We start from the raw sequence: 26025 nt of genomic DNA on the forward strand, positions 1-26025 counted from the left end.
TCTTTCTTCTGGATTCCCTCGGGCACTGCATCCAGTGCCGGATTGGTCTGATCGGTTACCTCCTTCTCAATGATCGCAAGCTCTTCAGTGCCTGAAGTCTCAATGATTCCAATCCCCAGCTGATGGCTGACTGGTGTTTTACTGCTATTCAGCAAAGATTCATCTGTTTCCTGGTCACTCATCGTATCTTTATGGCCAGATGTTTGGCGATCTGGGTTTTCCCTGATAGGCGCTGTTGAAGCGGATTTCCTTTTTATTCAGTTTTTGTTTTTATGTCCTTTGATATCTCTCAAAGTGCCTTAATTGTTGCCATTTATACTTGCTGGTGGTATCAAAATTGGCAAATAAATACTATTCTTTTGTCATGGACTGTTTGCAGGGATTGGGAACGGGGTCAGGGGCCATGCCTGAGGTGGTGGGTCCCTGAGCCTGGCTTACTTACTGATCATTAAAGCCTCATGTCCCTTAAGAGGGATCCCTAAGTCTTCTGCTGTCACCCCTAGTTTGCTGGCATTTTTACACTATGTCCCTGTTCAGGCCCTTTTCCAATGTTTCCGATACTAGGTAAAAGGTTAACTGTTACCAAAAATTATGATTCATACAATATCCCACCCTAGAATCCTATGGGTTCCAAGGCCTTTAATATATTTCTGGTTCATGATTTTCCTACCGACTTATTTACTCCTCCTTATTATTCAGCGGAAGGCTTCGGGGCTGGGATACTTAGCTTATTGCAGTATCCTCACTCACCAGCATTGTAACTAGAGGTGCACCGAAATGGAAATTTTAAAACCGAAACGAAACCGAAATAAAAATAAATGTCAGGCCGAAACCGATACCGAAAATGTTTTTTATTGTAATTTTTTCAACATTTTTAAAAAATGTATTTTTATAAACTTTTTAATTTTTTTATATTTATGTTTATTTATTAATTAATTTTTTTTAATTTTATTTATTTTTTACATTACTTTTAGGGGCTTCGGGGAAATATTGGGGGTCTAAACAGACCCCTGATATTTCCCTTTTAAAATAGAAAAAGAGATTATCTTTTTTTTTTTTATTCTGACACGGAGCGATGGCTGATTACATACAAGCATTCGTGCGTCTGCAGAGACGCCCGATCGCTTGTAATATGCGTGCGGGTGTGCGCCCCCCCTCCGTCTCAGCCGTTGCTGGCGATCCCGAGCACCACTGTGCCCGGTGTGAGCCGGGGACCAGCAGAGCAGCTCTGTGACCGGAGATCAAATGGAGTTCAGTACACCAACTCCGTTTGATCTCCTCCTCATCAGAATGCAGGAAGTGATGTTCTGTGAGCATTCGTCTGTCACTCTCCGGTACAGAAGTCGGAGAGAAGCTGGTGAAGCAGGTCTCTGCTTCATCAGCTTCTCTGGGGGTCCCTAGGTCACATTAGGGGTCTTAAAGACCCCTGATGTCTCCATAAAGAGGACCTGTCACTGCAAATTGGCTATCACATAGGGGACTAACAAGTCCCCTATATGATAGCAATAAAGTTAAGTGAAAAAAAGAGGTCGCAGTGAGAGCAATAATTCTGGGGCCATTATTCAATGATAACACTAAACTGATGAGCGGTAACAGCTTTTAAAGGGTCACTTATGGACATGTTTGGTGTCTATTTAGGCCTTGTTCACAACAAGCGTGTTCCAGGAGCAGAGCAGAGCAGTTACAGACCGGAGCAAAACTGCGTCCAATGTTTTCCAATGGTATTTTTAGCTCCAGTTCACATCGCAGCGTTCCGTTCCAGAGCAGGTTAAAAAAACTGCAGCAAGCCCTATTTTACCTGCTCTGTAAATGCTCTGGAACACATGCAAGCGCATCAAAACGCATGCAAACGCCCTGGAACGAACTGAAAGCCCATTTTAAACTAAAACAAATGGCAAAAACCGCAGCAAAAACACGGCACAACCCACTGCACTGCGTGTACAGAAACTCATGCAGATCTGGTCTGCATTTGGTGTGAACAAGGCCTTACCCAACGTGACCCCGTCTTTTATATTTTACCAAAAATTTGGGTAATAATAAATGTTTTATAACATAACGTAGGGAGAACATTTTTTTCCCCAAAATTTTTGGTGCTTTTTAAAATTATATATTAAAAAATAAAAACCCCAGTGGTGAATAAACACCACTAAAAGAAAGCTCTATCTGTCAAAAATGGTATAAAATTAATTTCCGCACAGTGTTACACAACCGAATAAACGTCAGTCAAAGTACTGCAGTGCTGAATACTGAAAAATGGCCTGGAGAGGAAGGGGGTATAAACACCATGGTCACCAAGTGGTTAAAAAATAAATAAATATATATATATTTTTTTTTTTACAGTCTGCAGAAAAGAAAGAAAAAGCGTGTGGTTCCCCCCCAATTGATACCAGACCCTTTATGTCTGGTAGGAATGTTAGGAGGGACCCCCCCAAATTAAAGAAAAAAATGTGTGGGGTTCCCCCCAAAATCCTACCAGGCCCTTCAGGTCTGGTAGGAATTTTAGGAGGGACCCCACGTTTTTTCCCCTATTTTGGGGGGGTGGGGTTCCCCCTAAAATTCCTACCAGACCTGAAGGGCCTGGTAGGATTTTGGGGGGAACCCCACACATTTTTTTCTTTAATTTGGGGGGGTCCCTCCTAACATTCCTACCAGACATAAAGGGTCTGGTATCAATTGGGGGGGAACCACACACTTTTTTCTTCTCTCTGCACACTGAAAATGTCACTTTGCTGCAACGAAAATGTGTCCACAAACGAAAAGTGGTACAGGCTACCACTAACGAATTTCGTCCGAAATGTAGTTTTCAGAAATTTGGATTCGTTTTCATTCGTCATTTCTGTTATTCGGAAATTCTGATACATCCGAATCTCAGAATAATGAAAATTTGTACATAAAATGTTTTTTCCAAAAACGAAACGCACATGTCTAGAATGTTTTACACCTGCATCTACAAGGCTCCCGCCGAGCCGTTTTCCTACGTTCAGCGGACGGGAGGTGGTTAAAGCAAGGATAGATGTCTTTTCGAAAAGAGAAAGTGTTTTTCAATTAGCGTACAATGATGTTTGATAATTATACTTCAGTTAATAAAAAGATAGTTGTTCTCTTACAATGAGATTCTATCATAATTAATACTTTTTTGAAAATGATGAAAGAGAAAGTTATTTCCATTACGTATAATGAGATTTGAAAATTACAGGTGAATTCCTCTTCAGAACGAGAGTTTTCTTGTTCAGAAGAAAAAGTTAGGTTCAGTAGAGTACAATGAAATTTGAAAAGTACAATTATCTTCCATAACAAAGTGATAGACATCTTTTCAAAAAGATCAACACAAAAGCTCAAACAGAGGCTTTGAATGTACCAGAAAACACAACCATATACATTATATTTCTAAAATACATTCATTTATTAAATAGCATGATAAAATGTATATTATTATTATTATTTTTAATAAAACAGTTCAGTGACATGATTGTTGCTCACATATATTACATATGCAGGAATTCATGCAGCATAATTTAATTTCCTCCCACCTCGAGAGGCCACACAAACATATTCCTAACATTGTCCTTGTTACATGTCTCTCCACATATCACAGTGCCCCTTTTTTCCTCTCTTCTGGATGGACTGCAACTAATGGACTTAAATTTAAAATAAATTCGACAGGACCTTCTTACCAGTTTGAAGAAAGGGTTTGTATAAACCCTAAAGGTCAACCTGAAAAGGCCATAATACTGTATACCATTCTAAATTATAAGAGTAACCAAACTCTCATAAGAGCAAAGTTTTTTGAACTGTTAAATATAACAGAAAATGCATTGCCTTACACCTCGGACACTTTTGCCAGCACTACAGAAGTCTTAGGTAGGAGAGCCAGTGGTCTAGTTCCTCTGTGGAAATACCATTCCCCACTCATTGACTGTAACCAGATGCCAACAAACAAAGAGGAGATCCATACTCCTGAAGCTACCTTTCACCACTGTTACTTGAGAAGCATATCTGACCACATACCAGCCCTTGACAAAAATGCTGTTACTTGGCAGAGACATGCTAAAGGTGCACAAGGTTTGCCAATAAATCAAGGGGCCATATGATGCACTATATGCGCAACGCCTTGATCTAGGCTGGGTCATCATTAGCAATGTCTATCTGGGTAAAATCAGAAGATCAGGGTGGTCTTCCACTCAAGCGTTTGATATGAAGTTGTTTTCCTCTTTGACAACCTTCTCACTGAACCTAATATGAACAACAACCTTGCAGGAGTTTTACTATGCTTCATAAAGAACTAGTTGCTGTTATGGACGACATTCACCTAGTGTTGCATGGTTCCATTATTCGTGAATAGGGTTGGGCTCGATGATCGAGCCAAATGTGAGTTTCACTGGAACAACGCTAGTTAGTGTGTTTGCCGAACACTCAAACTATCAGGGCGTTCGGCGGACTTTTGCCTGCTGAACGCCCCGCAATGTACTGTGTGCATTGGAAAGCACTGATTGGCTAAAGCTTTGCACCTGACCACAGATCAGGTGCAAGACTTTGCCCGATCAGGGCACAGAGAACTGTGAAGCCATGATTGGGCAAAGTCATGATGACTATGCCCAATCATGGCTCACCTGTTACAACTGCAAACAATTGGGCGGAGCTTGCTGTCACTGCTAGCTCCGCCCAAATGTTTATAAGATGCCGGCATCTGTGAACATGCGGCGCGGGTTCGTCGCAGTGGACGGGACGGTGGTGGTCGTCTTTTTTTTTCTTTTACTATTTATATATATTCTTTATTGTTTTATTTTTTATTTCATCGCATCATCATCATCGTGGACAATGCTGGACTTCGTGATTGACCCTGGATTACATCAATGGATCAAACCCTTTAATAAAAAATATATATATATTTTTTTTCTTTGGAAATGTCAGTTTTGCTGCAGCAGGTTCTATACATCGTACAGATGTGCCACTTTACAGGCAGGTTAAGGGGACCCCCCAGGCACGGAAACTGTATTTTAAAAAAGTTTTTTCCCATTGATTCATGTCCCCCAGGGCAGTACCCAGATCCCCATTCACTTTTTATGGCCAATAACTTGCATATAAGCCCTCTTAAAGGGGACAATTATTTTTGAAAGTTCTACCCCTATAGACTTGCATTGAGATCGAATTTGAACTTTTTGGATGTTCTAAAGTTTGAATTCGATCCGAACTCGGGCCTGTTCGGCCTACCACTATTTTGTGAAGACAACAGATGGTTTCTGATGGTACCACAATAATGATGTCAACGACAAAGTGATAGTGTAAGGATGGTCCAGTAGTCAACTGGAAAACTACTCGGATGCATGTTTGTGCCCATTCCGCTATGAATGGCCCCTTATTCATCCGATTTGGTACTGCTTTGTCCGTAAGTTAATGACTCAGGCCTGTGACCCTAACTTCGCATCTGTCATCTGTTCCAGTACTCTGCTACATTTAATGTACCATTGTGATTCTGCATCGGCCATAAATGGTCAACGCACCTGAGCGTCTGCATAGACTTCATTTGAGGTACATTCTAGGCACTCGTGCATAGACTTTGTTTGACGTGCATTCTAGGCACTCGTGCATTCCTGCAACCTCATGCCGCCTGTCACTACCTTCAGGGGAGTTATACAAGATTTGCAAATGTAGTCTTTGCCTGCTCAACTCGGTCTCCAGTCAGGTACGTGACAGTACCAGTCAGTCATTTTGGGGACCAAAAGAGGGGCTTCACAGTTGGAGGCGTTATGCCAGCAACTCGCCCCCCTGACCCAGGTGGTGGAAAATCTTCAAGATGGCTACCTACAGCTTGAAGGTCACATTCAGACAATTTGTGCCACTCCACCAGCTGTCTCTACACCAGCATCCAGTGTTATGGTTCCAATTTTAGAGTTCCCTGGGATTCGATTATGCTGCCAGCTGCAGACAAGTACTTGGGAATAATAAGTCACACCAAGTTGTGTTTTCACTCTATATTTAAAGGTTTAATAACCCAGAAACAGGCAAATGAAATAAATCACCCTTTCAATCCTTCCTTTTATCCCAACGGGATAACACTATAAAATATTCCCCTTATGCTGGTGGAGTGTAGTAATGGGAATCAGTGAAAAAAATTGCAGTTGTCAAGGTAGTGTAAAAGTGTGTCATTACTAATAGATTAGGGATACATTGCAAACAACAGCAGAAACCCAACTAAGCAACAAACAGTTATAATTTGTCTCAACCCAACATATCAGGTAACCACCCAAAGATACAGTCCCACCAATTACCAAAAAGCATCCTGTTTTAATTCCTAACACTAACTGCAAAGCTTGGATATGTGATGGATATAAGTAGCATGGTCACATACCCTCAAAATGTTTGCTTAAAATTCTGCAGTACAAAACTATTTCACTAAACTAATTGAAAAGGTTACAGAAGGTTGTTCTTGTTAGAAGAAAATACAAAAATAGGCACTTATAAAAAACAAGATGGGTACAAAAGAATTCACATATTTACAGTATGTGTTCTTATGTTCTTACACAACTCCCCTTTGTTCATTTATAAACACCCCATGTCCAAGGTACTTCCATATTGAAGAAACATCTGACATGTTTGTTCAACTGGGGCTCTCCTGATAATCTTGTGCCAGCAGGAGTTCCGTTCCCTTGGAAAAGAGTCTCTTAAAGCATAGGTCCATAGGTGGGTGTTCCTTCAGTAAATTGGGAGTAGAGTCATGTAGGTTCTTTAACCTCCCAGGCCGTCTGATTACTTATTTATCTTTTCCTTTTTTTTTCTGTCTCTTTTTTTTACTTTTAAAATTCCCGCCGGTTCCGCCCCACTGCGACGCGGACGCTCGCAAGGGACTGAACCTGGAAGACGGATGCTGGCATCGGCCGGATGACACAGTGGGGATCGTGGACAAGGTAAGAGACGTTACGCTGTAATCGCGAGTGTGGCTCGGGGTTACAGCTTATGGTACTGAAAATTAACCACAAGCCACACTCGGGAATACAGCCAAGGAGGTTAAATTGCATATTCAAAATAAAAGGCATATAGCAATTCTCACTGCAAAGTAAAGAAATAAAATGTGCAGCAATACCATAAAAATGAAAGGGCATACCTTTTAAAACATCCAGTATTCCACTAAACAAAAATCTCCTAACGATCTCAGTCCATTTATGTAAGCAACAAACTAAGCATGAGTTTGACGACCACATAAAAAGTATAATGACCACATATATACTGAAATGCCTAATATCGCCATAAAAGTCAAGGAAAAGATTATTTGACCCCTCTCTTCAAATTTTGCAACAATCACTTCAAAAGTTTATACAATGGCTAGTATGTCTTGAACCCGACTTCCATTTAAGCTTGAGTGCTGTTTAGGTCATCAGTAGAACTTAGGATGGGTCTTCAAATTTTTCGTGAGTTTCCTCACAGGTCTCTAAGCTTTGCACTGAGTACATGCAACAAAGGAAGGGTCTAGGATGAAAGAATATATTAGCCAAAAGCTGAGAGCATGTTAACAAACACACTAAAACATACCAATAGAATCCACATTGGGTAACTAATTGTAATCTATCTGAAACCTCTGAAAGGGGTACTGAGGCTTAGGAAAGTGTCTCAAAAAGACAGTCTCTACTCTTTATGGATTGTTACACATCCATGGTGAGACCCTCACGCAATCCTGGTGAGACCTCACAGCCATAGTGAGACCACACACAGCCCTGGTGAGACCGCACAGCCCTGGTGAGACCTAGTGAGACACGCGCACAGCCCTGGTAAGACTGCAGAACCTCAGTGAGACCACGCAGCCCTGGTAAACCCCACACACAGCCCTGGTAAGACCTGCACGTAGCCCTGGTAAGACCGCATAGCCAAGGTGAGATACCGCCCTGGTGAGCAACACAGAGTATGTAGCTTCACATTGATCTGCATTGCTGTATAATGTATTGTGTAAGCTTCTCTGCACCATAAAGCTTGGATCACAACTGCGGGGAAGCGAGAATGTTTTTTTTTCAGTGGTTGGTCTCGGGGATACTCTCTCAATTGATTAGAGATGTATATGAGACCAGTAACATCATTTTAAACCGTAGTAGATGGTGTGGGCAATGCGGTAGTGCTGACCCAAGGTGAACACTTCTATGTGGAGGGTTGCCCTAATGTCATAGGATTGTACAGCACTAGTCTGAAGAGCTACAGATAGTCCCTCTATGGTAGATGACAGGCAGGGTGCACAGGAATGTTATCAGGATGGTTACAGGTACTGTGTCTTTAAGGTAAGCAGAGGAGTATTAGCAGGGGGTTTTCAAGGTAATGTCTCTTTAAGGTAAGTTGATATTGATAGGAATATAAACCCCGAATGTTACAGTCCATACAATGCCCAGCAGGGCCAGTATGATGCTTGCGGTTTTGTGGTTTGTGAGAGGGGGTCTCCCTCAGATGGTTTGGTTGCTGTGCTGCCCTCCAGGAAGCTGGATGCTGTGGGTCCTGGTGGATGAGCCTCTCCTGTATGCCAGCGGAATGCTCTCTGGTCCGGGTGGTGGTTAGAGATCCCTGCTATGTGGAGGTAGGCTGATTTGTATGTTCCGAATGGCTCTGTTTGGATGTGGATAGTGAACAGTCCGTGTTCACTGTAACAAACAGTAGGACGCCGACTGTTCGTATGCGCCCGGGGAGGGGCTGACTGACGCTGCGTGCGTGCGCCGGAGGGAGCCGCTGCAGCCCGTCGTGCACCTGCGCAGACCCGGCTCGCAGCCCCAGGACGGGAACGAGTAAGTCCCTTACATATTGCTGGATTTGTAGTCCTCCATAGCTGAAGGTATTCTGTATTGCTGTATAATGTATTGCTGGCATTTGTAGTCCTCTATCGCTGGTGGTATTCTGCACTGTTGTATAATGTATTGCTGGGGTTTGTACTCCTCTCTACCGAGTGGTATTCTGCATTGCTGTATAATGTATTGTAGGGATTTGTAGTCCCTCTATAGCTTGGAGTCAGTGGCAGATCTACCAGGGTCGCAGCGACACATGACACTAAAAAAAAGGTATCGTGATTGGTATAGGTGAGCACTTGAGGAAAAGTATCGGTACTAGTACTCAGTCTTGAAAAAATGGTATCAGTGCATCCCTGCAAAATACACATGATAAAAGCAATAAGACAAAAACAATTAGAAACCAATAATGTCAATTTAAAATTGCATGAAGTTACTATTGGAGAGGCTTTGATTTAGAAATCCAAACTTTGTGATCAATTAGCAGATGAAAATTAAAATAATTGTAGAATTAGATAAAAAATTATAAGAATGCAGATATGCATCAAATCTGAAATTCAGCAATCTGCAGGAAAAAGCATACTCAAACTCTCTATTAGATAAAAATATTCTCATATCAAATCTGAGAATTTATTACCAGCTGCTCTTACTGTAACTGCCATGATTTATAACAATAACACAGGGGAAATACGGCTTGTAATGAGATGTCTAAAACAAAAGAACTGGATGCAATTCCTAAAGAGATAGGAATAGTTCCTCGCCATGGTATAAACAGATTTTTAAGATGGTTTTGTGATTTGCAGCATGCCAAAGATATGTACAACCTAAACCCGACTCATGAAGAAAGAGCAATGGGTAACACCATAGGAAATGGTCTGTGGATGAGAATTAAACAGATCTGTGACCAGCCACTTAGCATCACAAATATATCAAATGAATTGCTCTGTGTATTGTATGGTATACAAGCTGAAGTCACGCAGACCCCCACAACGTTGGCATGGGGAAAAGTTGCTTTTCCAGGGGGTTACCCCTGGAAAAGCACCCTCTCAATGCCGAGGGCATGTGTGTGGCCTGGTACGGCGCAAGTTAGGGGAGTATTTGTTTGCCCCCCTTCCCTGCCCTGCCAGGCCAATGTCCAGATTAGGGGTTTGGTATAGAATTTTAGGGGGGACTCCACAATTTCATTTTCTATTTTTGGGCATTGATGTTCCACCTTAAAAGTTCCCCCTTAAAATTCCTACCAAACCTAAAGGGTCTGGTATGACTTTTGGGAGGAACCCCACACATTTTTTTTTAATTTTAACTTGGGGGTCCCGCCCCACTTTGGCTGTGTCTTCGGCTGAGCCGAAGGCTTCACGCAGGCTGAACTGAAGTTTCGGCTTAATCCTTTGGCTCTTTTGTGAATAACTCCCTTAGATTTTAAAAAGTTCCACATTTGATCATGGAGGATTGGTGCATCTGATCATGGTTTTAGACACTTTAGATGGATTTATCAGGAAAATCTTCTTTTTTTTTAACCACATTTTAATGAAGAAAATGTTTTCTCTTATACACAAAAAAAAAGAGCCGACAGATACAGAAAACATTGAGCGTACAACAATGCGTAAATCATCACATCACATAAAAGTAGATGAGCGTACAGGTCATTTTGATAATGCGATCAGGACATCAAGAGCCATATAAAATATATTAAATGGGTGAAGTTGTACTGTCCTTGAATGTCCAGAAAAATGGAATGTACTAAAAAGCATATCAATGGTCACATTGTAGGAATGGCAACGTCCGCAGTTATGAGCGGTGAGGCGAAAAGTAGTACCCCTGATGTTGGTATGATCAAAATTCTGTATCATAAGAGTTAAGGAATAGAGAATAAACAGATAAGGAATAAGAGAAGGAATAGAAAATAAACAAGAGAAGAAATAAGGAAAAAGAAAAAAAAAACTGTCTACTGGCACACTTTAACTACTTTAACGTAACCTTTGGCCAGGGCTCTGGTCGCAAACAGAAATGGTTGTCAATATTATTTCCAGTGTTCACAGCATCAGCAACACCATTACAATTATCATTAATAGCAATGTTAATATCACACCACCAGTGGCGACTCCAGGAACAATATATAGGGGGGGCACATAAGATACCACAGTCAAAATGGGGGGAAGCTCTCAGCGCCCAGTAGGTGCGGAATACAGCAGGGGCTGACTGGCAACTTTTAGCCCAGGGGGCAAGTACAACCCAGAGGCCCATGGTACAGCTACTTGGCCCCCTCCCGCTCTGCCTCTTCCCCCGCCTTCTCCCCACCCCTGCCTGCCACTTTTGCCATCCATTTAACAGTAGTGTGAATGGTCGGGTGATGTGAGGACTCCTAGCAAGTCCATGAAAGGGGTGACAGGCGGGGGGATGGTGCTCTCCTCCCACTGGACTCCCTACATAGTTCTGGCCTTACTGCGCTCTATGTCTGGTATATAGGCACTCTCGCCCACTGTAGACCGCCGCTGGCTGTCAGGAATGTTAGAGGGCAGCCTGCTGGGGCCTCCTGAGGACCCCCTCGAGGAGCGAGCGGCCGCCCGATTACAGAGCCGCATCTGTAGCGGTGCAGGTGGCGGAGGGAGGGAGCCAGGAGGGAGCCACTGCCCCTATACCTTTATCGCAGGGTTCTTCTCCCCAGAGGCTGCTTTTTTTTTAGGTGGGGCTGTGCGTGGCTCCATACCGTCAGCAATTTTTTAATTATTTTTTTAAATGCGTGTGTTCGCAGGGGCTGGGGCCTTTCATTTTTTGGGGGATTTTTAATTTTAGTTTATTTAACTTTTTATATTTTTAAACTTTTTTGTATTTTTGTATTAAACTTTATTTGTTTTAATTTGTTTACATTTTTACTTTTTATTTATTTAACTTTATTTTTTTATTTATTTCACTTTTCTTTTTAAATTTTTATTTATTTCACTTTATTTATTTTTTTTACATATGTTTTACTTCACACCACGGCTATTGCTGCTGCAGTGTAATAGTCCTGTCAATTTGATCCAGTAATTATAGTAAGTAGTAAATTATAACATGCCTAATCTAAATGGTTATATGAGATCTCTTTGTTCTAAGTGCATGGAGAAGCACTTTATAAATGACATCCATCTCCAAAGGAAGTTTGACACCAACCGCTCGGAGGAAAGATCCATTTCCACATCCAGTCTCTCTAGTGACATCAAACCCCTAAGATCCTGAGATAGCCTCTCAATAGTATGAGGAAATTTCGAGAGCCACTCTCTCATAATGCACCGTAATACTAAGAGACAGATATATGTCCACTACCTGTTGGACCTGCCATAGGAAGCAGACACAATTGCTGAATAATAAGAGCATTGGGTCCAGAGAAAGCCTAACCCCTTGGACTTGATAGATAAGATCAACAACTGCAGACCAGAATGTTTGAATACGAAGGCAGGACCACAGGCAGTGAAACAGTGAGGCTCGAGGTTCTCCACATTTAGGACATTCTGTAGTTAGTGACACTTTAGCATGTGGATTAGGTTCGAACTGAGAGACACAGTAAGCTCTATTAACAATTTTAACCCCTTCACGACTAGAGACGTACACTGTACATCTCCATCGTGAAGTGCCCAAATGACTGCTCACATACACTGAAGATTAAGAGGGGACATGATTTTGTTGTACAAAATGTTCTGTGGTGATGGCAACATTGGCACTAAACTTTATACTATAAACTCCGTAACAAGAACTAGAGGCCACCACCGAAAATTGGTAGAGAAAAGATTTATACACAAAGGGCATAGGGGGGTTCTTTTCAGTTGGAGCGGTTACATTTTGGAAATCTCTGCCACAAGCAGTGGTATCTGCGAAGAATATTGATTCGTCCACAAATCAATTAGATACCATACTGAGAGATCCAAACATGCAAGGGTACAGGTACACTTAGGCCCCATTCACACTGAGCGATTTATCGCGCAATTTTTGCAGCGATATCGCTCATATTTCCACGCGATATCGCTCTATGTAGCTTCTCCAATCCATTTCAATGGAGCTGTTCACATCTCGCCGCTCAATATCGCTTGTAGCTCGTCGCTGTAGCTTGTCGCTCCTACATGACCCTTTTTTCTGCGGATTTCGAGCGATTTTGCATATACAATCGCGCGATTTTCATGTCGCTCGGTGTGAATGGGGCCTTAAAGGGTTTCTAAAGCCTCCGTTTTTTTTTGCATATATCTACTGCTAGCAAGCAGTAGATATATGCAAAAAGTTTTTTTTTAAAAACCCGCTTTAACAGCGGTTTAAACTTACCCTGTCTTCACCGCGCACTCCCGTGTTGGAACGCACCGCGTTCGCCGAGAAATATGCCCTAGCGTTTTGGGGCGGGAGGGGGCGTGGCGCCCCCAGTGCGATCGAACGCGTGGCAAAACTTTGCCAGCGTTCCGTTTTTTTGCGTTTGCAGTGGAATGGAACGCTGGCAAAGTATTGCCACGTGTCCGATCGCACTGTGGGCGGGTGTGTGTGTGGAAGCGGTGCCATTGAATACAATGCAGCGCTACACCCCCTCCCGCCCCAAAACGCAAGGGGAAGTTTCTCAGCGATTGCGGTGCGTTCCAGCAGCTACCGCTCTGGAACGCACATGCTTTCGGTGTGAACAAAGCCTTGGTGAAGCTCCAATTAGCAGTAAAATCATAGGAACACATTAGTATCTAGTTACATTGGCCTTGATAACTGATGCTTTTATGAATAAACATGCTTAATACAAATACACAATCTTTCAAGGCTATATGTAAAAAGTACTACAAATAATGGGGGGAAAAAAAAAACTGTGAGGGGGCACCCGGATTTGAACCAGGGACCTCTCGATCTGCAGTCGAATGCTCTACCACTGAGCTATACCCCCCTTCAACAATTTACATAAAAAAACCCACTAACATGCACGTGTACTACAATGTTCATACCGTACTTCTTACAATAATAGATATACATACAATGCCTGCACTGTATGCAAAAAGAAGTTATTGGTGTAGTAACATAAGCTCTCCCAGGTCTATGATGCCCACAACGTGCGCGCTCCCAAATGGCCGTTACAAGAAACGCCCTGTGCAGAGGCGCGCTCCTGTTCCCTTGCACGCTCTCGCGCCCCCGCCCTTCCTATGTTTGTCACAGACAGCGCGGCAAAGAGACGGTTAGAGAGAGACCTCTGAGGAGAGACTGTCGGAGACTCCAGAAGATATTGGGAGTTGCTAGTCTGCGAGATACATACAGGAGAGCGTCAGACGTGGAGTCGGAGACACTGTCACAGTCAGCACTCCTTGCCTAAAGAAAGCTTCTCTATCTGTCATTATGAACCCGAGCTGTGCCCGCTGCGGCAAGGTTGTCTACCCGACTGAGAAAGTCAACTGCCTGGACAAGGTAATTTGCCACTCACCCGCCCACCCGTCATGTATTCACGTTATAATAATCATATCACCTAAGGGCACTCGTTACACATGTCATTCGTATTGCTTGAATATGTCGGCATTTTAGATTTCAGTGGGCACAGTGTTATGTTTGATATTACATATGGTGTGGACAGTACAATGTAATCATTAATGTCATTCATTTATAGCGTCAGCTTAGCATTTGTAGCTTTCAGTACACATACCCCCCCCCCCTTTTTTAGGCCAATTGTATGGTTCTGAGCATGTACAAAACTGAATGTGTTAGGCATGTGTATGTGCTCCATTCCATAATGGTTGTGATACTCTGCTCTGTAGTTTGTGTACCTTGATTGTTGTATACCTGTGTGTGTCTGTGATTATGTACAGTAAAGCAAAGCACTCACCCTTGTGCTAAAGCTCTCACCCAAGAGCACTGCACATACCTGTAGTACACCTACTTTTCTTGCTTCTCTTTTTTTCTACATGAACAGATTTGAGATGAATTCTCATAACGATGTTTATAAGTCGAAATTTAATTGTCCTTTAATTATGTCATGTCTGTCACAAAGTCAAGGGCATTGCTCAGAACTGATTAGCAACCTCATTACACACACCTAAAATATTTACGCACACACCTAAATCAAATCATGTTTTGCCAAGGCCCATCAATGTAGGAGGTTGGCGAAGTATAATAGCGTTCTTCTTAACATACAAGTGTGTGTGTGTGTGTAGTCATTTTCCTGCTGGGGAAAAAAGATCTGCTGGTATATGGTTACCTGTAGACTCTGCATCATTTATGTTCATCTTCCTCTTTCTCTCTCCCCCCCTCTCTATCATCTCTATATATTGTAATGGAACTGCAAGGCTGTTGATCCAGCAAAACACAACTGTCTTTACTGTTCAAATCCTCCATTTATTTTTCAATATTTTGCTCATAACTGAATAATCAACAGTATAATGAATAATCAATTGGCTATGTGTCCATTAAATATATTGCAGCGTTGGAGCTTAAACTGGTAATATTTCAGGAAAGTTATTCATGTGATTTGCAGCATAATCACAGCAGAAATGAAATACATTATTGCATTTATTCATTACGCTCTGATACGTTGTGTCAAGAGTCATTTGTTGAATGCTGTTCTCTTTTAATGCCAGTGTTGTAGTGGTGACTGTATACTGTGCTGTTGTGTGGTTCTTAAAGGTGGCTCACATCCTAAGTGCCTTATTGCAGTTGTTTTGTGGCAGGGCCGATAGGGCTTCCTTTCTATATGATTGTTTTTATAACTGTGCAATGCCTCTTTCACTTGTGTATTCTTCATGAGTGCAGTGCCCCCAGCCTCAGTGAATGATGGTTTCCTCCCACCCCTTGCTTAGCCGCCATGTATGCGGAAGTCAGTTCATCCTGGCATCTTCTCCACAAATGCTAATATTCCCAGTGTTAACGCTTTCATTTCCTAAGCTACTTCGCTCCCTCTGCCCCACATCCCAGTGCTCTGGAATTCTTTACCTAAAATACACAGAGCTTTAGACACTGAAATAGTAAATACTTTTCTTGTGTATGGTTGGTGTTTTTTTTTTTTGTTAGGCTAAAAAACCAAACCAGTAATGTGGCTGTTACCTTTTTATCACTTATGCAGTTTACTTTACTAGGTGTTGCTCAGCCATAATTTATGATCTTTTTAAGGGTATTTTGCAGTCCGAGCTGTGCGTGAATGGGTTAAAGCTGCTGCCTTCATGTTTCATTTGAGTGTGAAGAGTTGCAACACGAAGTAAAGTGACACTAAACTCGGGACTTAAACCAGGGCTTGTTCATACCATCTCCAGACTGGTGCGTTTTTTTTATCAGCACCAACGACTCGTACACAGTAATTCCAACGGTTTTCCATGAGGCTAGTTCACAGCAGTGCATTTAGTTCCAGAGCTTAAAAAAAGAGAAAGTACAGCAAACGTAACATGCAGAAACGCATGTAAACGCACCAGAATATGCTAAAACCCAATAAAAAAAAAAAAAAAAAGATTTAACCAGCATGCATTTAAAATGTGCATAAACGCGTATGTGGAAATGCATTCAGAACCTACCTTGGATTGTATGCTCCTTGAGGGTAGGGACTGATGTGCATGTGCAATATATAAATTCCTGTAATAAATAAATCTGTCTGGAGACGGTGTGAACAGCCCCTAAAATGCATTCAATATTATTAACTATTAACAAAAATGTAGCTTATTTGTGTTCCTCAAACCATCCCCGATTTGTGCTGACATGGTCCTTCCTTCTGGAGGGGGGCTACTTTTGTTCCCCATGGTCCCTGTGTGTTGTTGTATAGTAGCCCCCACTCCAAGCTTGCTCCCATAATAGACTACAACCATAATATAAATTAGTAAATCAAACATGAAATTATAGTTCATCATGGGAGTGAGTTTGGAGTGGTGGCTTCCTTACAGGGACCATGGGGAACAAAAGTAGCCACTCTCCAGAACGGACAGTATTGGCACCAATTCAGAGATTTAGGGCCCATTCACACCACATCCAGACTGTTTCCGGACCCAAAATGCATCCCAATGTATCCCTATGCTATTTCTGGCCTCTGTTCCCAGCAGCACAGTCTGTACCAGACCAGAAAAAGACTGCTTGTCCTATTTTGTCTGGTCTGGAACGCATCAAGAATGCATGGAACGCACTCAAACGCATCTGTAAAACCATTTTACACACACACAAAAAAACGCAGCAAAAATGCAATGCACTATGTTCCAGATCTGGTCTGGAAAATGGTGTGAACCTAGCCTTAAGGATTTACAGGTGAGTGATACAGAAGCTATATTTTTGTGAATCTTTAATATAGTTGAATGTGTTTTTTTAAGATTTAACTCCTGGGTTTAGTGTCGCTTTAAGTAGACTCATGGACCCCACCCTTGCTTAGCTTGACCCCTGGAGTTCACTTTCCCAGGGCTACAAAATCTTCAAGCGACATCCACAGCCCCCACCCTCTGCTAAACATATTTTTGTGACTAGCTTCCATGCTGCTGAATAGTGTTTTGTGTGTTTTGAGATAGTACCCATATTTTAAATGTTTCAGCCTTTAGACCTGTTGCACTATAAGATTCCTGTGTTAATGCTTGTTAAACTTGGAGTTCTTTTAGGAGACTATTCAGAGAAAGTAAGGAGACATTGAGTGGAATATATCAAAACCGTAGACAAAATCTGGAGCAGCTGTGCATGGCAACCAATCAGCTTCTCTGTTTCATTTTTAAATCTTAACTGAACAAACTGAAGAGAGAAGCTGATTGGTTGCCATGGGCAACTGCTCCAGTTTTGATAAATTCCATTCCATTGTGTTTTAGCACAATATTTCAAACATTTCCATGGAAGCTGAGAAAGCAGAATTAGTAGAACAAGCAATTAAGTAAATTTAAATTATAGCAGACACTCTTGGATTTATAAAAAAAAAAAAAAATAGCCAGTGCTACGTAGAGGCTAATAAATGCCCCGGTATCCTTGGTCAGTTGGAAAGAAAAAATGCTCCTGCATCAGTGGTCAGTAGGAGTAATAAATATAGTTGTAAACAAATATGCCCTGGCATTGGTGGTCAGTGGGAATAAAAGATTCCTGTATGCAATTTGCCAGTGGGAGTAATAAAAGACCCCCCACCCCACCACTGGTGTCAGAATAATAAGATACGGACCCTCTATGTTCTTTCACCTGCTGCCATTCTGCACCCCTGGTGTGCGTTGAGAGACTTGCAGGGGCCTTTTTATGGTAACCAGTAGGCGGTAACTGGCCTTTCAACGTGTTACCCAATTTTCCTCAACAGAGAGTTGACAATGTTGGACTTGCACTGTAATGAAAGTTTTTTTTTTTTTTCTCCAACTTATTTCTCAAAAATGACATCTATTGGCATATATTTTCAGTTTGGTTGAACTTTTTGAAGGATCTTTTTTCACATAATTTAAGTAGTAAACACACTAAAACTGTGTCAAGCATTAGTTTATACACTGCAAATGCTAGCAACAAAGCATATTTAACCCCTTCACGACCAGTGACATACATAGTACGTCACTGGCAGTGGGCCCATTTAAACAGACTCCCGCAGAATACCATCTCTGAACGCACAACACGTCGAACCTTGAATCAGATGGGCTACAGCAGCAGAAGACCACACCGGGTGCCAGTCCTGTCAGCTGAGAACAGGAAACAGAGGCTACAATTTGCACAGGCTCACCAAAATTGGACAATACTGTAAAAGATTGGAAAAACGTTGCCTGGTCTGATAAGTCTTGATTTCAGCTGTGGCATTCAGATGGTAGAGTCAAAATTTGGTGTAAACAACATGAGAGTATGGATCCATCCTGCCTTGTATCAACGGTTCAGGTTGGTGGTGTAAAGGCCGTGACACACTGGATGCGAAGCCGTGCAGAGCGAAGCAAAGCTATCCGGCACGGAGCTTTGCGTGCAGTCAGATGATTGACTGCACCTTCAGCCAATCGGCTCGTGCTTAACAACCGGCCAGACGGCACAGCCCGTCGGTTTATACGCGCGAGCCAATCTGCTGAAGTTGTTCATCTCGGCATGCTCAGCGAGCTCTCGCCAGCTGAGGTGCCCAGGAGAAAATGACATGACACACTGCCCTAAGATGTGCATGGTCGCATGTCCTGGTCACATGTCCTAGTTCCAGGAGATCTAGTAACCTTCCCTTAGTTAAAGGAGAACTATGGGGTTAAGGCTTTTCCCCATAGTTCTCCTTAGGTTAAGGGGAGGACACAAACTAACGTCCTCCTGTCACCCTAGGCTCCATATACCGCGAGCTGCAGATCGCGGTATACTGAGATGCCCCAGTATACCGCGAGCTGCTGCTCGCAGTTCACTGAGACGCCCAGCTGAAGCGGATCCCGACAATTATGCCGAGATCCGCCCAGCTGCGTGACTGACAGCTGGCTCTGCCTATCTAGAGACAGAGCCAGCTGTACCCGCTCCCTCCCCGTCTGTTCCGCCAGTCAGCGCTGGCGGATCAGAGCGGGGAATCCAGCCCCTCCCCTGTCACGGCAGAGAGCCGTGACAGGATCGAGAGGTGAGCAAACGCCGGTATGTGTTCGCTCACCTCCCGATCTACTGAGCCGACCTGTGACAGTCTCATTGTCGCAGGTCGGCTAGAACTATGAGGTGAGTGAAAAGCACTCGCCTCATAGTTCTCCTTTTTAAAGTGACTACTGACAAAATGAATAGAAGGCAGAAGTGCTCCTTGCACAAGCCTGAGATGTTAGTACTGCTTCTATGGCCCTGACTTTGGCTGTCGCCTATGTGGCACACAGTCTTGATGTTTGGGTAAAAGTATAAGCCAGGGTTCCTCAGCTGAGGAGACCTTCACCAGTGGTAGCCAAAACCATGTCATATTTGATTTGTTTTGCAGTTGAGTCTGTAAAAGCCACAGTCAGATACACAGCACTTCAACTTGGCTAGGGAAGCAATTAGAGCTGCAACAGTTAATCGATTTAGTCGATTAAAATCGACGATTGAAAACGTTGAAATATTTTTAAAATTCTAAGGGTTTGAATGACCAAATCAAAGCTTTGCTGTATCCCTTTTAAACAGCAGCCTTTTCTCTTGGTACCGCTTTCTCATTTGAGTGGCTGTCAGGGATGCACAGGTACCGTTTTTTTGTTTTTCGAGTACCGATATTTTGCTTTTGGTACTCGTCGATACCGAGCACTGATACCACACCGAGTTTGACACTTCTCTTTCCTGCAAAACAAAACCTTAAAAAAAAATCAGAAAAATGGTTTTAGGTTCTGTAGTATTGGGTAGGTGTTTGAGGTTTAGGGATTGTTTATTTATATAAGTATATATGTATTCTGATTTATTTTTTTTGGGGGGGGAGGGGGGTCAGCAGCATGAACTAGCTCTACAGTGTCAAGGTGTCAAGTGCATCTTCAATTTCCCCATTGACATAACTGTTAATAAAATGAGGCAATCCGCTGTTGTCTTCATGCCTGGAAGTCCTAAAGAGGGAGGCACAGGTGCTTCATATCTGCATATTTAGTAGGGGTTGAGCAAGTAGTGCATCCGCAGATAAAGCAGTGCTCTGGGGCACACCTCCTGAGAGTTCAGGGACATGTCTTCCTTTCTGGCAGTGCGCATTCTATGCAGCCAGAACATGCGGAGGAGATGGTGGAGTGGAAAACCAAGCATTTATCACCATCATCTGCCTCTCGCTTCTCCCAGGCGCTGAGTAGCTCTGTAATCAGCAGCTGCAAAACCACCTTCTTTTTCTGTGTTCCATTATCTCTTGCCACCACTTCTGGCTTCCCATCCATTAATATCTCCTGCCACCACTGCTAGCCTATAGTCCATTATCTGCTGACACTGATTCTGTGCTGACTGTACAATACCTCTGACCTGTGTCTCTGACGTGATCCAATGCAATTTTTTATTTCTGGATAAAGTGCCGGATTACTCACTCCTTGAATGTGGCCTACTAAACAAGCTTGCATATGTTTGAGTAAAATGTCTGCCTTGTGTTAGGCCAGCTTCACACTTTTTTCAGGACCAGATCTGGAATGCAGTGCAGTGCATTGCATTTTGCTGTGTTCCGGAGGGATATTTGTTTGGTGTGTGTGTTTTTTTTTTTCCCCTGCTTAAAATGGGCTTCCAGGTGCATTTGTATGCATTTTTGATTTGTTTCCATGCGTTTCAGTGCATTTCAGACCAAAGACATGTATTTTTTCTTTTTTTTGTCTGGTCCACAACGGACTGCGCTGGTGTAAACAGAGCCCAGAAATACCATAGGGATGCATTGTGATGCTTTTTTGGTCCGGTCCGGACATGGTGTGAACAAGACTTCAATTACAAAATCCAAGGGAATTTTTATTTCCAGGTAAAAATTGCCTTGTTCATGATGTCTCAAGTGCGAACTACTGGATAGGATTATGTGTGTTTTGTGTAGTATGTCTGCCTTGTGCCTGTTGCAATGCAATTTTTATTTCTAGATAAAAAGTGCCTGGTCACTCTTCAAATGTGGCCTTCTAAAAAGGCCTAGGGCTCATGCACAGAGGAGTTTAACATGGCAAATACGGCATATTTGCATACAGTGTAAAACCTATGGTCTCGTTCACACCTAGGCGTATTGCATATGCGCGTCTGTCGCGCGGTTTTTACCGCGGTTCGTGTAAAAAGTTGCGCGTTTCCGAAGGCTACTTGGCTGTATCCCAATGGAAACGCGCAACAAAACGGCCCAAAGGTGTACCTGTACCTTTTCAGGCGTGGGCTGTTTTGTAGCGCGTTAGGGACAGGCGGAAATACGCCAAGGTGGGAACGAGACCATTGTATAGAATGGGATTTAGATTTTTGAGCGTTTTGTAGAGCGTTTGTCGAGCGTAGAACGCGCTACAAAACGTTCAGGTGTGAACGAGGGCTAAGTGTATGAGTTCTTAATCTGTTTTTAAATTATATTCATGACTGTTCTGGAATTAAGTGTCATTTTCATTACTGTTTCCATCAGACAGTCAAGAACCAGGCAGGCACCAGGATGTACGATATCTCAGTATATGCTGACCTTAGTGTTTGTTTTTTGCAATCATTGTGACAGCTAAGCTTTCTACTTACTTCAGACAGCATAGTGATGCTTACTTGATGCAGACTTCTCAAGTGACATTACCATTGTTTAATTGTCCTTTTCAATTGTTTACCATGGCTCATTGTCAGGGCTTGAAAAATTTGATAGTGTCTCACCAGTCAGTCAAAAATTTCACCAGTCAGCATGACTGGACTATAGCCTTGCAATTTATGTTAAAAAAGTTTGGGGACAGATAGAGCTTTCTTTTGGAGGTATATAATCACCATGGGGGGTATTTTTTTTTACTATATAATTTAAAAAGTTTCCCTACGTTATGTTATAAAACATTTATTCTTACCCATATTTTTAGTAAAACATAAAAGTCAGGGTCACGTCGGGTAAATAGACACCAAACATGTCAAGCCTTAAATTGCGTGCGCCCGCAAAAAAAAATCGCAAAATACGCCCATAGGTGACGATTAAAATGTTTTTACTGTACATCAGTCTAGTGTTATCAGTGATTAAAGGAGAACTATGGGGTTAGGGATTTTACCCATAGTTCTCTTTAGGGTAACGGCAGGACACAAATTAGCGTCCTCCCATCACCCCAAGTTAAGTATACCGCGAGCTGCAGCTCACGGTATACTGAGACGCCGCAGCTGAAGCGCATCCCGACAATTATGTCTGGATCCGCATCATTGTTCAATTCTAACTTGGGTGAATGAGAGATGTAGATGTACGCATGCATTACATACCTGTGATACATAAGCCAATGGTGATCTCTCTTCCTGTCTTGTATAATTTAAAGCCCAATTGAGCCTTTTTTTTTAAACGCAAAACTCCAGGCAGAATGGTTCTTACCCTTGCAGTGGGGCTTCCCCTTCTCTGCAAGGGTTAAGTGCTCGTTTGTGTGTCGTGCAGCAAAAAAAAAAAGCCGGCTTGCTCTAAAGGTGCCCATACACCTTACAACCATCGCAAGGTAATAAAAAAAAAAAAGTACGATCTGCCCATCTTGGACAGGCAGATCGTACTTGCGATCATCGCAGGCGGGCTTCCGATGACTGCAATGTTGAACGGGCAGTGTGCGCTTGCGCACACCGGCCCGTGCAGCATTTGTCTTACGAGCAGGCCACAAACCCGCCGACAATCGTACGATTCTCGGCGTGTTTTTGAGCCTGTTCGTAAGACAAAAGACTTGTGACCGTACAGTAGAAACGTTCGCATGCCTTCCATACACCTGCCGATTATCGTACGATCGCGGGATTTCCCTCGATTATCGTACGATAATCGGCAGGTGTATGGGCACCTTTTAGACTGGTTCCTGGAGCCTCTCACCCCCTTCCCTGCAGCTGTCCAAGTATCCTTGGACAGCTATACTATACAGCGAATAGGATGTGAGGATGCCAAGGGACATACCATTGCTACAGCAAAGGAGACAGGCTTAAGGGACTAGAGTAGCTGCCAGCCGGCTACATGGCTCGGGCGAGTTTTTTTTTTTTTTTAGCACCTAGACACAAATAAGTTTGGGGGTAGTTTTTAAAAAAAATATTTTTTCTTTATAAAGTGGCTACAGCCCAAGTAGAAAAACCTGTGTCCTGCTAGCAGCTTCACAATGATACCTGTGCTTTCTGTTCAGTAGCGGTGCAGAGGTCCAACATGTCTCCTACTATATCAGACCTATAACGCCACAATCAGCAAGGCTCATGCTTGCTCCCTGCTGAATGGAGAGCTCTAGATCTAACTTGGCATCGGTCGCGTCAGACCTCATTATTGAGGTCACTAGTTCACCACAGGGAGCAGGAGTACTTTTCTACACCATACTGATGAGACTTGCTTTTCCTCTTAGGCTGTGACCCCATGCATAAAGCAATGAAAATACATGAGTCCAGGTGCATTTGGAGCTCATTTCTAAACATGCCTGGAAGCCTGTAGGGCTTTGCTCTCACTGAATGCACACCTAAATGTGTCTAGGTTAGGACTGAAACAATCGATAATGAGAATCGTTGTTAACATAGTTGATTTTCGATTAGTTGAATCAGCCACCTCCACTTTGCTCCTGCGTTCCTCTCGCCACTGGTGCTGGCTGTGACCGTCTGTGTCCCTTCCAATCTCCGCTGCGCTCCCCGCCTGTATCGGCAGAGGCACAGACCACTGCAGCCGGCACCAGCGGGGAGGAGAGACTGCTGTGATCATGCATTCCCCCGCTGCCCCCCTGTACCATCGGCTGCTGCCCCGTTCCTTCTCTGGCCCCCGTGCCTCCGCTGCCTGCCATGTTCCTCCGTTGCCCACCCCGTTCCTACTCTGCTACTTTCTCCTTCAGGTCCCTCCACTGGCAGTGGGCGGGGTGCAATAGCCAGCCTGTTATTGGCTAGTGCAATTTGAAAAAGCAGGCTGGCTATTGCTCCCAGCACTGAGGTAAAAAAAAGAAAATAAAAAGTTAAATAAACTAAAGTGAACCCCCCCCTTTAAATAAAAGTTTGGTTATTTTATTATATTTGCTTTGAGTTTTACAATTCACATTATTTTAAATCCGTGAAACTAATTAAAATGTCGAATACCTTGGTTCTCAACTGGTGGGTCGCGACCCCGTGTTCAGTGGGTCGCCGCATGGCTTTCACTTTTCTAGGTGAGAGGCTCCTTAGCCTCCCCCCTACTGCAGCACTGTCAGTTCTTGCACAGAGTAGCCATTCAAAATATGTTGCTCAATGCTGAGTGTCAGCTTGAGTTGGGCTAGGGCTATGGCCGCAAGGGAGCTCCATCCATAAGTGCATTGGTTTACAGTAGAGCTGCAGCTAACGATCATTTTCAAAATCGATTAGTTAGCCGATTATTGAGTTCGATTAATCGGATAAAAAATAAAATACATTTTAAAAAATTGCTGGTAAAGCAGATCATGCCTGGGTTTATTATATTAAGATAAATATTCTAAACAAAGTTTCAACATGAAACAAGTTCCTCTTATATTACTTTATCTAGATGTGCTTTAACTCTTTTGCTGCCAAGGTGGTTTTTGCACAAGTTATAATCCACATTTTAGGCCTGAAAATTTCCCGCCCAGAATGCGGGGGGAAGTTTCTTGCCGATCGTGGTGCGTTCCAGCAGCTACCGCTCTGGAAGGCACACGCTTTCGGTGTGAACAAGCCCTAACCCTTTCGCTGCCAACAATGTATGCTGTATTTGCAACCACAATCGGTGGATTGCTATGTGACGATGTTGCTGGTCTGGTAATTTCTGGTCTACAGTCTAAAGCTGGCCATACACCTATAGATTATCTGCAGATTCTCTATGGTCAGAGGGAAAAAGTGCAACAGATTCCTTCATCTGTGTGGCTGGAGGAATCTCCCACTGGACCCAGCTTGCTAGTCGGCCCCACTGGTTCTCAAAATACCGGCACAATGCCTGCATACAATCAGATTGTTCAGGTATTTTGACAGCCAACGGGAGCCGACTAGCAACATACTGAAGCTTGGCCCAGTGGGAGATTCCTCCATCCACGCAGTTTAGCGTAGATGGAGGAATCTGTTGCACTTTTTCCATCTGAAATTTTGCAGATAATCTATAGGTGTATGGCCAGCTTTAGTCTGTATCATTCCAGGGTGATTTGGATAGGAAAGAATTTGACTTTGATTCTGGTTCAGATAGTTCATTGGAGGAAGGAGAGACCTTAGATGAACATGTGGAATCTCGGCCTACTAGACATCTATTCCCTTTAGAATATATGGACTACTTATTGCAAGCCATAATGCTACTGAGCAGATACCGGATCCACCGAAAGCAGTGTCAGTACAGGACAGAGTTACATAGTTACATAGTTACATAGTATTTGAGGTTGAATAAAGACATTAGTCCATCAAGTCCAACCTATTAGGATCTCATTCTAGGAGTACCTGTACCCCTGTATATTACGGTCCCTTAAGAAATCGTCCAAAAGTTTCTTGAACAATTCCACATTCTTTGCTGAAATCACTGTCTGTGGCAGTGAGTTCCAGACCCTAACTGATCTTACTGTGAAGAACCCCCTTCGCCCCTTGTGCTGGAATTTTTTTTCCACCAATTTTAGGTGGAACAAAGGTCTTGTAGAACCACAAGGAAGGGTTTTCCCAATTCATCATTTTTTTAAAGAACTAGTTGCAGGAGAATGGTAAAAGCTAGAAAGAGAATTATTAGGATTTAGATCTTGGAAGAGAAGATTTCACTTTGGTTAAGAGAGAGGAAAATATTTTTAACGTCCTAAATTAGATGCAGCCTTAGCGCAGGTTTCCAAAAAAAACTGAATATAAAAGATCTAATGGATCGTAAGGCGGAAGCTTTGCTGCGTAGAGCCTG

The 26025-nt window shown here is 42.9% G+C and overlaps 1 protein-coding gene and 1 non-coding gene across 2 annotated transcripts in view; one reads left to right on the forward strand and one right to left on the reverse strand.

The window, feature by feature from the left end:
* Positions 1–13563: 13563 nt before the first annotated feature.
* Positions 13564–13635, reverse strand: TRNAC-GCA. Its single transcript has one exon. It is a non-coding gene; the product is annotated as a tRNA-Cys (tRNA).
* A 377-nt stretch (positions 13636–14012) lies between these two features.
* The window catches only part of LASP1 (LIM and SH3 protein 1), a 93013-nt gene continuing 81000 nt past the window's right edge, over positions 14013–26025 (forward strand). Inside the window, exon 1 of the mRNA XM_018563593.1 lies at positions 14013–14147. Coding sequence (XP_018419095.1) covers positions 14079–14147 — 69 coding nt within the window. The 5' untranslated portion in view covers positions 14013–14078. The remainder of the gene's footprint in view (positions 14148–26025) is intronic.

This window comes from Nanorana parkeri, unplaced genomic scaffold (assembly GCF_000935625.1).
Source record: "Nanorana parkeri isolate BGI_ZX_2015 unplaced genomic scaffold, ASM93562v1 scaffold679, whole genome shotgun sequence".
NCBI lineage: Eukaryota > Metazoa > Chordata > Amphibia > Anura > Dicroglossidae > Nanorana > Nanorana parkeri.